A 13,273-nucleotide genomic window follows, 5' to 3' on the forward strand; every position below is an offset into this window, starting at 1 on the left:
CTGTGAGTCTGCTGTGTATCCCGCTTCCCATGTTGGATCATTCTCTCCTTTTTAATTCTATCAGTTAGTATTAGCAGACACTAGTCTTGTTTATGTGATCCCTTTAGCACTTAATCCTATCATTATGATTAATTATGAACTGAAACTGATCACTTGGACTAGTAGGATGGCATTGGTACATGCCACCTTGATGAGACTGAATTGGAATCCCCTGGCACCGTTTTAACTCTACCATTAGGGATAAGTCCGATTGAGCATGTGCCAAACTGTACATTTCCTCCCTCTCTTATTCCCACTGTTATATTTAACAGGGATCACTTTTCAGTTAAATTTAAACAGCTAAGAATAATTGTGTGTTAATTAAAGAGTTCAACCAATGGTATTAAGTAGAACAAAAAAATACTAAAGGGAATAAAGTATTAAGTTGTTCCTCAACAGTCAGGACAAGGGCTGATCAAGTCATTGTTCCTTCACTTCAAGAGGTTTCCTTTTAGGTGCTCAGTAGTTGTCACCGATCAGGGAGAACATATGATATTTGTCCCTTTGGGACTGGCTTATTTCACTCAGCATGATGGTTTCCTGATTCTTCCATTTTGTTGCAAATGACCAGATTTCATTTTTTTCCTGCTGTATATATTCTATACAGTACATATCCCATAATTTCTTTATCCAGTCATCTGTTGATGGGCATTTAGGTTGATTCCATGTCTTAGCTATTATGAATTGAGCTGCAATAAACATTAAAATGCAGCCAGCTCTTTTATTTGCCAATTTAATTTCCTTTGGGTAAATTCCAAGGAGTGGGATGGCTGGGTTGTATGGTAGGGTTATATTTAGGCTTCTGAGGAATCTCCAAACTGACTTCCATAGTGGTTTTACCAGTTTGCATTCCCACCAACAGTGGGTTAGTGTCCCTTTTTCCCCACATCCTCGCCAGCATCTGTTGTTGGTAGATTTCTGTATGTGAGCCAGAATTCTAACTGGGGTGAGGTGAAACCTCATTGTGGTTTTGATTTGCATTTCCCTGATTGCTAGTGATCCTGAACATTTTTTCATGTGTCTGTTAGCTGTTTGTATTTCCTCTTTTGAAAAATGTCTATTGAGGTCCTTGGCCCATCTCTTTAGTGGGTTGTTTGTTTTGATGTCGTGGAGTTTCTTTATCTCTTTGTAGATTCTGGTTATTAAACCTTTAGGTTGCATAGTTTGCCAATATTTTTATTTCTCCTTCAGGTTAGTTAGATATTGGTTGCTGTAGCCTTTCATGGCTCTGTCACATTTTACTCAGCTATACAGAGCTCTGCCTGACTCTGTTCTACTCATATACCATTAACAAAGTGAAATAACATTATCAAGTCCAGAATTAATGATGATGTAAACTCCTTTCCTGGAAGGCTGACAAGTCTGGTAATGACTTGGATTCATATATATGTATTCCTTTAACCAAGGAGGGGTAATATATTTTATTACTCCTAAAATTTTAAGATTACTCATTTTCATCTGCCTAGTTTTAGTATTTAATGTGCTAGATTTTAATGTATTTCTAATAAATTAAATACGTTCTTTGGACAGAAGTCACCAATCCATTGCAGATTATGTATAGTGTGTCACAGGGACATCGACCTGACACTAATGAAGAAAGTTTACCTTTTGATATACCTCATCGAGCACTTATGATATCTCTGATAGAAAGTGGATGGGCACAAAATCCGGATGAAAGACCATCTTTCTTAAGTGAGTATACAGCTTTGATCTGGACCATTTGAGTTATGTAAAGTACCTAATGCACTGTGAATAAAATATCCCTGGAAAAATTATACAAATTGGATAACTAGTTGCAAGTGTTGTTTAAATTCTTCTAATTCTTGTTATTCATAACATTTACCTTTGAATAACTGTTTTGAGAGCAGAATTGAGAATTCCTAACAGAAGAGAGAAATCAGCTAGGAGTGTTCATTGCTTTCATATATTCAACAACTCTTTATTGAACACCTACCATGTGCTACAGCACATGAGTACAGAGTGAGCACTGAGAAAGATTAGTAAATAAGATAGTATAAGGCAGTAACTTTCAGGAGCCCATAGCCTCATAGAGAAGACTCAGGCAAAACATAAATGTAGAAGAAAGAGATCACTGAGGTCCGGAAGAAAGCAGGGTAATAAGGGAGAGAGAGGAAAGGCTTGTTTTAAGGAGCAAACATTTGAGCTGAGATTTGAAGCCTGAAAAGGAGCTAATCATTCAAAAGCGGAAGAACAAGTTTTTCAGGCAGAGAAAAGAGCAAGGCTAAAGGGCCTTCACTAGAACAGCAGGAAATGTTATTTGTGAAGAACAAAGAGGCCTTTATAGCGGGAGGAAACCTTGCAAAGAAGGACATAATGTCAGGAGATTGGGGAGGTACAGAAGAGATGCTGGACATCATAAAAAGTCAGTCCAAGTGCAATGGAAGGCCATTAAAGTTTGCTTTGAAGGGAACTGACATGATCTAATTTTAGATGAAATCATTCACTGCTGTGTGGAAATTGGGTAAGAGCTGCAGGAATTTTCTAATTAAGGTAGTAATTCTGGAGGTAGAACAATTGCACAGAATTAAGATGTGTTTCAGAAGTAGAATGATCAGACATCTAGATGTAAACATAAGAGAAAATCTTCATATTCTTGGTTTAAACAGAGCTCTTGGATACATGAAAAAATAATAAAATCAGGACCCATAACAAAATAATTGGTTAATTAGTTTCAAAACAATTGGAAACTTTTGCACTTCAAAGTACACTATTGAGAAAAAATAAAAAGCACTCCACAGTCTGGGAAAACATTTGTGTATCATATATCTGCTAAAAGATTTGTATCTAGAAATGTAAGAACTCTGACAACTCAGGACAAATAACCCAATAAAAAATAGTAAAAGGTCTGAATTTCACTGCAGGAAATATACAAATGACTAAAAAAGACATTAAATGTGTCTTAATACCATTAGGAAATGCATTTTAAAACTATAATGAGATACCTATGTATAACCACTAGAATTGCTATTGAGACAAAGGCAAGTATCAAAATAACAAGTTTTAACAATAATGTGGAGTAATGAAACATAGTTAATGTGATTGTAAAATGATGCACTTATTTTAAAAAGTTTGAAAGGTAAATTTACCATACAAATCAAAATTGTACCTACAGGTAGTTACTTAAATGAAAACATACACCTGCACAGTGACTTGTATGTAAATCATCATTGGAGCATTATTCAGATAATCAGCAAGTGGAAACAGTGATAATCACTGCTACTACTAGGATAATAGATGGATTTGTTACTTAAAGGAGGTGCCAGATTTCCTGAATCAAAATTGAGCATTATTAACACAGAGATGGTATAGACTGGATCACCCAAAGAGAGAATATAGATAGCAACGAATAGAGCACCATATTAGAGTTCTGAGGCATTCCAGCACTTAGAAATTGAGTAGAGGGGCTGGCACTGTGGCACAGTAGGCTAAGCCTAGCCTGTGTACACCAGCATCCCATATAGCTGCCAGTTTGTGTCCCGGCTGTCCTTCTTCTAAGCCAGCTTTCTGCTAATCACCTGGGAAAGCAGTGGAAGATGACCTGAGTGCTTGGGCCCCTGCACCTGTGTGGGAGACCCAGAAGAAGCTCCTGGCTCTTGGTTTCAGCCTGTATTAGCCCTAGCTGTTGCAGCCATTTGGGGAGTGAACCAGCAGATGGAAGACCTTTCTCTGTGTATTTCCCTTTCTCTGTCTGTAACCCTACCTTTCAAATAAATAAAAATATTTTTTTAAAAATTAAGTAGAGAAAGGAGAGACTATCATTATATTAGAATTCATATATACTGAATCTGTTAAAGACTAAAAATTATAAAAAATAAAAATCTTGAAAAAAAATTGAGTAGAGAAAGAGGAAAAGAGATTGTGAAACAGATGACAATAAAGAATGCAATTTCTTGGGTCTTGGAAGCCACCAAAGGGAAATTTTCAGAGAAGGAGCAGTCAGCTATATCTAATCTGCCAAGAAGCTGAGTAAAATAAGCAAGATTTTTCAGTATTGTCATCATTGGAAACCAAAAAAAAAAATCTAATTTTAGTAGAGATATAAAAACAGAAGATTGATACATGTTAAAATATTAATTAGAAGGAATGAAATAAGTATGAGTAATTACTGTGAATCCTTTATTCACTTTGTAGTTACATTATTTATCCTGTTCAATTTTCAGAGTAATTTATATATACCAGATACAAGTGCGTTAGCAGAGATATGCAGATATTCTCCGAGTCTGGCTTATCTTATTTTTAGTTAATAGTGTCTTGATATGCAAAAGTTTTCAATTTATTTCAAGTCCGGTTACAAATTTTTTTTGAAGAAAACTTTTTATTTATTTGAGAGGCAGAGAGAGAGAGAGAGTGCACTCCCATCCACTAGTTCATGCCCCAGTGCCCACAGTGGTCCCCAGCTAAGACCAAAGCCTTGGCCAAGAACTCAATCCAGGTTTCCCACAAGAGTGGCAGAAACCCAATTACTTCAGCCATCATTGCAGCCTTCCAGAGTCTGCATTAGGTGGAACTTGGAGCCATGAGCAAAGTTGGGCATCAAACCTAGGCATTCCAGTGTAGTATATAGGCATCCCAACCACCATCTTAACCACCAGACAAAACACCCTAATTTTTTATGGACCCTATTTTTTTATTGTCATATCTAAGAACTCAATCTAACCCAAGGACAAGAAAATTTTCTCCTATGCTTACATCCAAATATGTGATCCATTCCAAATAAGTTTTTATATATGGTGTGAGATAAGAGTCTGAATTTATCTTCTGTGGATATCCAACAGTCTTAGCACCATCTGTTGAAAATCAACTGACCATAATTGTAAGAATTTATTTTTAAACTCTCAATTCTTTTCCACTGATCCTATGTCTGTCTTTATACCAGAAATAAGAAGTCTGAAGATAGTTGAATGTCATTACTTTGGGGGAAAACTGACTAATTTTTGTCAGTTAATACTTAGCATTTAAGTTTTAATGATTAAAAGCAATCTGAACCCAAAATGTAATTTTTTTCTGATCTAGAATGTTTAATAGAACTTGAACCAGTTCTGAGAACATTTGAAGAGATAACTTTTCTTGAAGCTGTTATGCAGCTGAAAAAAACAAAGGTAAATTGCACAATTTACAGTTTACTTATCACTAACTGACTTTGCTTGCCCCTTGCTGTTTACTGGAACTATTGACTTAACCTTCAGTTTTAAGGAAAGTACATAAAGGAAATCACTAACCATAACCAAACTAAAAATTTATGTTAGCAATTTTAGTGCCTGAGTTTTGTAATGAACTCAGGAACTTTATTTTAGTTCTTTTTTTTTTTTTTTTTTTTTTATTTTTTTATTTTTATTTTTTGACAGGCAGAGTGGACAGTGAGAGAGAGAGACAGAGAGAAAGGTCTTCCTTTGCCGTTGGTTCACCCTCCAATGGCCGCCGCTGCCAGCGTGCTGCGGCTGGCGCACCGCGCTGATCCGATGGCAGGAGCCAGGAGCCAGGTGCTTTTCCTGGTCTCCCATGGGGTGCAGGGCCCAAGCACCTGGGCCATCCTCCACTGCACTCCCTGGCCACAGCAGAGAGCTGGCCTGGAAGAGGGGCAACCGGGACAGAATTCGGTGCCCCAACCGGGACTAGAACCCGGTGTGCCGGCGCCGCAAGGCGGAGGATTAGCCTAGTGAGCCGCGGCGCCGACCCAGTTCTTTTGATAACTTTTTACTAACTCCTCCCCCCCTTCTAAATAGGTACAGTCTTTTCTAGAGCATACTAATTTGTTTCTCCAATTCCTGTTAGATACAAATGCCTGATAATATTTCCTTTTGACTTAACCTCTTCAGTTTCATGTTTTCTCCTACCATTTTTTTCTTTTTATTCTACCAAATAAAAGTAGATGGAAGATCCTGTTTTCTTGGTTATAAAGGGAATCTCCAAACAATTTTAACACTAGATCCTATATTTAAGACTGTTAAATTTTTGAAGGTTTATTTATTTATTTGAAAGGCAAAGTTACAGAGATAGAGGAGAGAGAGAGAGAGAGAGAGAGAGGGAGAGAGAGAGATATCTTCCATTCACTGGTTCACTCCAAATGGCTGCAATGACCAGAGTTGGGCTGATCCGAAGCCAGGAGCTTCTTTGCGAACTCCCTTGTGCAGGGTCACAAGTACTTGGACCACCTTCCACTGCTTTCCCAGGCACATTAGCAGGAAGCTGAATGGGAAATGGGACAGCTGGATTCAAACTGGCATACATATGAGATGCTGGCATTGCAGGCAGCAGTTTTACCCACTATACCACAGTGTCAGTCCCAAAACTGTTAATTTTTATGCCTGTATTTCCAATAATGGAAATAGACAGATGCACACCAGAGTTTATTAAGTACCCAGTTTGTATGAGATACATTAAATTCTCAGTCTTTAGGACAATCTTATATTTAGGTATTAATTACATTTTAAAAGATGAAGCTCTGAGAGGTAGTAATTTGCTCCAGGTAACCAATTACTATTACACAGGATCCAGTCTTTTTCTGCTGCTCTACACTGTCTCTGCTTCTTGGTTTCTTATCCTCCACCAATTGATTAATTGATTTTTGCATAAATATATAAAATCAAGTAGATTGTATTTTTACCTCTGTATTTCTAATCCCCTCCTATTAAAGTACATATAATGTATTCTTTCAACTTACAGAGTGCTTCAAGTACTGTTCACCTATGTGATGAGAAGAAAATGGAATTATCCCTGAACATATCTGTAAATCATGGTCCACAAGAGGTAAATTTAATAAATACACACACACATGCACACACACCAAACTCAAAATTTGGGAAGAATATGACAAAAAATTCAGTCTAACACCTTCTTTATAGGTGGAAAACTAAAGCCTGGGTAGTATGTAGTATTTGTTAGGTAGTCCATGTAATCTACAACTTTAAATCCAGCTCTCATAATTTTCAGTTCATTGTTCATCACATCAAATAACAATAATTGATTCTTAGTTTGGCATTAAGTGCTGTGGCTGAATGATGTTCCTGAAATACCATTGATTACAGTTCTAGTAATATATTTATGCCATGTGGTTCTTACCTTTCTAATAATTAATGAGGAAAAAGCCATTTCTGTTGCTTTCCAAGAAATTTCTTAAGTAGCATTCATTCAAACTTGTTTCATATTAGTCATTTCTTTTAAGAATATGTATTTTCACTTTACAGATTCAGAAAAGTAATAATTCCTTCAGAAGAACCACAAAGCATAATACGTAGTGTTTGAATCATTTTTATATACACTGTCTCATTTGATCCTGTGGTCCACACATGTGCATTTAAAATAGATAGTACAAATATTACAATAATAAACCTTTGTTGAAAGTTAGTAATTCTGTGACAAAACTGGAAGATAATTCAAGTTCTCCATTGCTTTTTCCATGGCCTCCCATCCTTAGGGCTCTGAGAACAGGCATTTGCTCTAAATCTGTGGTTTTAAATTTCTCATTGACTATTCAAGCCACTGGACAGAACTTTTAAGATCATGTAGAAAAAAAAACTGAAAAATGATATTTCTGTCTATAGCCATACCACCCTGAACATGCCCAATCTTATCTGAAAAATGATATTTCTAACAGTTATTGTCTTATCTCCCTATTTGAGTTGATGAGTTTATTTTTGTTGGTTGTCATGTGTATGTAGGTAGTTCTTTAATTTGTGAGAGTTTTGAGTCATTTGTAATAAGTCAAAAGCAAGTACTTAAAAACTAAAGCTGTGTTGCTTCTGAAATGATTTTTTTTAACCTGTATGTTTCCTAAGTCTATTTATTTTATCTGTATTTACTTAGGAGTCATGTGGATCCTCTCAGCTCTATAGAAGTGGTGCTTCTCCTGGAACCTCAAGGTCCCTGTCAGCTCCCCAGGACAGTGACTTTGTATCTAGTAAGTTAGTTTTCCAATCATTATTGATCTCCAAGGTTTCTGTTTTCTTTCAAGATCGTATTCTTGGCAACCATTGATGGTTTGTGTTGAACGTGTCTTTGATTAGCATTTGTGACTCTTTTTGAAAGATGTGAAAATAGGAGTGGGACATTCAACAAACACATTTAAGTATTAGACACTATGGAAAGACAAAGGTAAAATGCTATGAGAAAGGAAAAATATTTCTAAATAAGTGTAGTATGAGATATAAAAGTATTTTAAGAGAGATGTGGTTTGGAGCTTTGGTCATACAGTGTAGGAGAATTATTCTTCACAAAGTACTGGCACAACAGCTTGTTTTACAGATTCAGAACCCTCAGGATAACAGAGCTAGTCGCTGGCAAATCCAAGACCTGAAGCCAGGAGTTTTGCTAAATACTCTCATGTCACTATACTACACCGTGTTGGCATCAAGCCTTCTGGCTGAAGGCTGGACCTGTAGTTATAAAGGGTAAGAATTCTAGGCAAATAGAACAGTACATGGGAAAGAAAAAAGCAAGAAGCCATAGAGAACAATGAAGGGGGTGAATGAATGAAAGACAATAAAAAATAAGTAGGGTAGAGTTGTCATGAATTCTAATACTCAGCCAAGTATTTGAGCTTTGTTTTCACTTCATCGGGAAATGACTCTTGAAACATTCTGTGATATGATAAAATTGTTAGCTTTAGGACAGTACATTCTGGCTGGAAGAGGTAGGGTGTTTTGAAAGGAAAAGCAGACTCTAGGTGAGGAGACCAGGTAGTAAGAGTAAGAAATTGTAAGAACTGATGCAGAGTAAAAGCAGGGAGGGGTGGCATGAGGAGATTATAGGGGACTCACTGATAAGACTTTGTCACTTTTCGCTGAAGGAGTTAAAAGAGTGAAAACAGGTTTTACCATTAAGATGAATAATGACTTAAGTTTTTATTTTTTTTTTTTTAATTTGAGCTTCTACTAGTGCAATAGAGGTGATACCCAGCGGGCTGTTGAAAATGCAGGGCAGAATTTTCATGAAGGCAGAAAACTTACACGGATTTGCAAATAGAAGTGACAATTGAGACTCTGAAATTGGAAACAATGCCAGTGAAGGAAATAGAAGACACACATCATAAACAGATTAAGAGGATACATTTAAAGTGCAGGAGGAGGAAGACACAGAAAAATACAGGACTTTGTTAAGAAGTGAACTTCCATGATTTATACACATAGGACAGACAAGCACAGACAAAAGTACAGTGAAAATATTCGACATAAATCTTTCCTTGCTCTAAAAAAATATTTACTTGGAGAATTAGTTTCTGAAGCAGCTTTGATAGTGAAAAAGTAAAGGCATTACAGCCTTCCATATGACCCAAATGTTGATATTTTAGCTGATAGAGATACCTAAGGAATATTCTGCCCTGAATGAAGATGTTATGTTTTACAGGAAAAACACAAGACTATTCTGTGAAGCTGCATCACTGCCCAGTAAATCACAGTTGGGATAGTACTGTTTCTGCATCTCAAAAGGCAACCTTCTGTGATCACAAAACCTCCCCATGTTCTTTAGTAATAATAAATTCACTCTTGACTGAGGGAAATTCAGGTAAGTATTTACTGTAAGAAAACATTGTAAATGGTGCCATTTACTTCACAAAGACATATTTAGTAGATTTGCCGTACAACAAGATTTGTCTTTATTTCTTCAGTAAGATAGTATACCTGGGCCGGCGCCGCAGCTCAGTAGGCTAATCCTCCGCCTAGCGGTGCTGGCACACCGGGTTCTAGTCCCGGTTGGGGCGCCGGATTCTGTCCCGGTTGCCCCTCTTCCAGGCCAGCTCTCTGCTATGGCCCAGGAGTGTAGTGGAGGATGGCCCAAGGCCTTGGGCCCTACACCCCATGGGAGACCAGGAGAAGCACCTGGCTCCTGCCTTCGGATCAGCGTGGTACGCCAGCCACAGCAGCCATTGGAGGGTGAACCAACGGCAAAGGAAGGCCTTTCTCTCTGTCTCTCTCTCTCTCTCACCAGTCCAATCCCAGAAGATAGGAATATTAATATGCAAAATATAATAGACTAAAGTGGCATTCCATGAACATTTAACTTAGGAGAGATTTAATATATCACTGAAGTTCTTTTTGCTGACAACAACTATACAAGTATGCATTATATTTGAAACAAACAAACCAAAACCTGAAAAGTAAAATAGTTTTTGCTCCATTGCTTACAGTATATAAAAAGGCAGTACTTGGGGCTGGTATTGTGGCATATTGGGTAAAACTGCCACCTGGTATGCTTGCACCCTTTATGTGTGCCGGCTTACATCTAGATGTTCCACTTCTGATCCAGCTCCCCACTAAATGGCCTGGGGAAAGCAGCAGAAGATGGCTCAAGTGCTTGAGCCCCTGCTACTCATGTGGAAGATGACCTGGAAAAAGCCCCTGACTCCAGGCTTCGGTCTAGCCTAGCCCCAGCCCTTGGAACCATATGGGGAGTGAATCAATGGGTGGAAGATCTCTGCCTGTCTGTCGCTGTCTCTTTGTGTCTCTCAAATAAATAAATCTTTAATAATAATAAAAAATGCAATGCTTTTTCTGGAAGATGAAGGTGATATCCTGAACCTCTGAATGTTTCCTGAAAAATAATAGCAGCACCCAAACCACTAATGTTCCATGTTGGCACAATCATGGGAAAATTTGGTTTATGCCATATTTATTTTTCATGTGATTTTACTCATTGCTGTAATCTGTCATCACCATGTTAACTGTTCATCCATTCCTTGTCTACAGAACGTGTGCAACCTGGTATAGCCCAACAGTGGATCCAGAGCAAAAGGGAAGAAATTGTAAACCAAATGACTGAAGCGTGCCTTAATCAGTCACTAGATGCCCTTCTATCCAGGGACTTGATCATGAAGGAGGACTATGAACTTATTAGTACCAAACCCACAAGGACCTCAAAAGTCAGACAATTACTGGACACTTCTGACATCCAAGGAGAAGAATTTGCCAAAGTTATAGTTCAAAAGTTGAAAGACAACAAACAAATGGGTCTTCAGCCATACCCAGAAACACCTGTGGTTTCTAAATCATCTTTAAATTTACTTCCAAATAAAAGCTTATAAATGAGTCTTTTTCAAGAAGAAAAGTCAGTTTATAAAAGGATATTTATCTCTGTTGCCTTGATACTGTTTTTTTATTAAATCCAGTAGAGTATTAGTGCTTTACTGAAGATTCTTCCTTAAGTAAATATTAGTCTCCTTCCATGACATTGCAGTATTTTTTAAATTAATATAAGTAAAAAGTTTGCATTTTGCTACACAGTTCACTTTTTATGTCTTTCATTAATTATAATTTTTTAAGTGGAATAATTGTATTCTAGTACATAACCATGCCTTAAGATATCACATGCTTCTACTGGAAGGCATTTTCACATTCACTTTCTTTGCAGATTATTTATTACTTGTCTAAGATGCAGTTTGACTTTATGAATTATGTGCCCTTTCCAGAGATAATACAGTGTTCATATTTTATAACGCCAGGATTAAGTCCTCTAAGAGCTCATTTATTTTAAATTCCTGTATTTAGATTACACTTTAAAATTTTGTTTATGGATTATTGTTTAACAGTTGTTTCAGAGACTATGAAGTACATAAAGAAAAAATTAGCCTTTTAACACCAGCTATCTGCCCCCATTTTTAATCTCAGTCTTCCCACTGTCATCAACAAAGCTAATCAAAATTACTAGCCTATGTGTACGAGTGTATCCTCTGGCACCCTTCTTCCTGCTGATATTTAAAATATATACTCATCTGGGAGAAGACCATTCCTTAACATTATCACTATTGTTATATCATAATGCAACCTGCTTTTTGCAGTTAATAGCGTAGCTTGTACAGCCCTCCAGATCAGATAGCGATCTAAGGCATTCTTTTTCGTTGTTACATAATTTCCATGCTGCATTTTTTATTTTATTTTCTTGATCATACCAAGGTTACCTCAAACAATAAAGGTACAATGGGAGCTCTTTTCTTTTTTTTCTTTTTTGTTTATAGGTTCTATTACTTAATAAAAATCTACAAGGAATAGCCTTTTTCAGAGAAATGTTTAGCAATCAGCAAAAAGAGATATATAATAATTTGAAAGTATAAAACTTTCAAGAATAACATGTTGAGGAGATTTGATGGAACTGAAGCAATTAGACATTTTATTAAAATTATAAAGCATTTGAATCTTCAATTTGGAGTTTGACATTAGCCCCGGTACCTCTTTTTGTTTGGGAAATGCAGAAGTTTATAAGGAAAAATCAAAACTACACACAGGGGTTTCCTAATAAGCTTTAGAATATTTTGAGATAAAGATTTAACTTGGGATGTAAGTAGAAAAAATATTTTCTAGGTTTTCCCTTTTCACTACACATATTCTTTAAAAATTCTTTTGAATATTAATGGCTTCAAATTTAATTTTATATTGACAATGTATATTTGACTTAATAAAATCGAGAACTTTACCCTGCTTTTTGTATTTTCTACAAAGAAAAAACTCATAGTCTGTATGCTTCTGGCCACATGCTTCCAGCCATTTTCATAATTTAAGACAGATGCGTGGTTACCTATCGCCACAGCTCTGCAAACTTTTCTCTCTTTTTTTTTTTTTATTTTTACTTAAAAGAGTTACACAGAGAGAGAAGGAAAGGCAGAAAGAAGTCTCCCATCTGCTGGTTCACTCCCCAATTGGCCGCAACGGCCGGAGATGCCCGATCCGAAGCCAGGAGCCAGGAGCTTCTTCCAGGTCTCCCATGCAGGTGCCCGGGCCCAAGGACTTGAGCCATCTTCTACTGCTTATCTAGGCCATAGCAGAGAGCTGAATTGGATATGGAGCAGCCAAGATTCGAACTGGTGCCTATATGAGATGCCAGCGCTGCAGGCAGCGGTTCTACCTGCTATGCCACAGCACCGGCCCCTGCAAACTTTTCTACAAGAATGACAACGTACTGATGAGTAAGAAGAGAGTGTAAAGGACCAAGATGAATATACAATGAGCCTTCATCCCTTCAGAGATGTCACAGTCTCAGTCGTGTATTTTCATTATGACATACATGCAACAACAATGATGTTTAGAAGAAGCTGAGACAAAATGTGCTACATCGGACCAGCTGGTATTGAACAGAGCCTTGCACTTTCTTCATATTTCTTTAATGAATAGTTCAGTAGGAGGAAAGCATGAGAAGAAATTTCCTTTAAATCACATTTCCCTAAGTGTAGTGCAGGAACAGCTACTGTTAATGTGATTATGAGTGTACCTCAGAAAGTGTGTAAAAT

The 13,273-nt window shown here is 37.1% G+C and overlaps 1 protein-coding gene across 3 annotated transcripts in view; it reads left to right on the top strand.

Moving 5' to 3' along the window:
* The window catches only part of RIPK2 (receptor interacting serine/threonine kinase 2), a 34,761-nt gene extending 22,299 nt beyond the window's left edge, over nt 1–12,462 (top strand). For 2 of the 3 annotated variants that reach the window (XM_070075849.2, XM_008255713.5), the window contains 6 exons: nt 1,570–1,731; nt 5,074–5,159; nt 6,724–6,807; nt 7,864–7,957; nt 9,403–9,561; nt 10,743–12,462. In XM_070075849.2, coding sequence (XP_069931950.1) covers nt 1,570–1,731; nt 5,074–5,159; nt 6,724–6,807; nt 7,864–7,957; nt 9,403–9,561; nt 10,743–11,077 — 920 coding nt within the window. In that variant the 3' untranslated portion in view covers nt 11,078–12,462. The remainder of the gene's footprint in view (nt 1–1,569; nt 1,732–5,073; nt 5,160–6,723; nt 6,808–7,863; nt 7,958–9,402; nt 9,562–10,742) is intronic. The other variant, XR_016235792.1, reaches the window with a different exon arrangement.
* Nucleotides 12,463–13,273: the final 811 nt, after the last annotated feature.

This window comes from Oryctolagus cuniculus, chromosome 6, assembly GCF_051225735.1.
Source record: "Oryctolagus cuniculus isolate XC-2025 breed Fujian yellow rabbit chromosome 6, ASM5122573v1, whole genome shotgun sequence".
In the NCBI taxonomy this organism is placed as follows: domain Eukaryota; kingdom Metazoa; phylum Chordata; class Mammalia; order Lagomorpha; family Leporidae; genus Oryctolagus; species Oryctolagus cuniculus.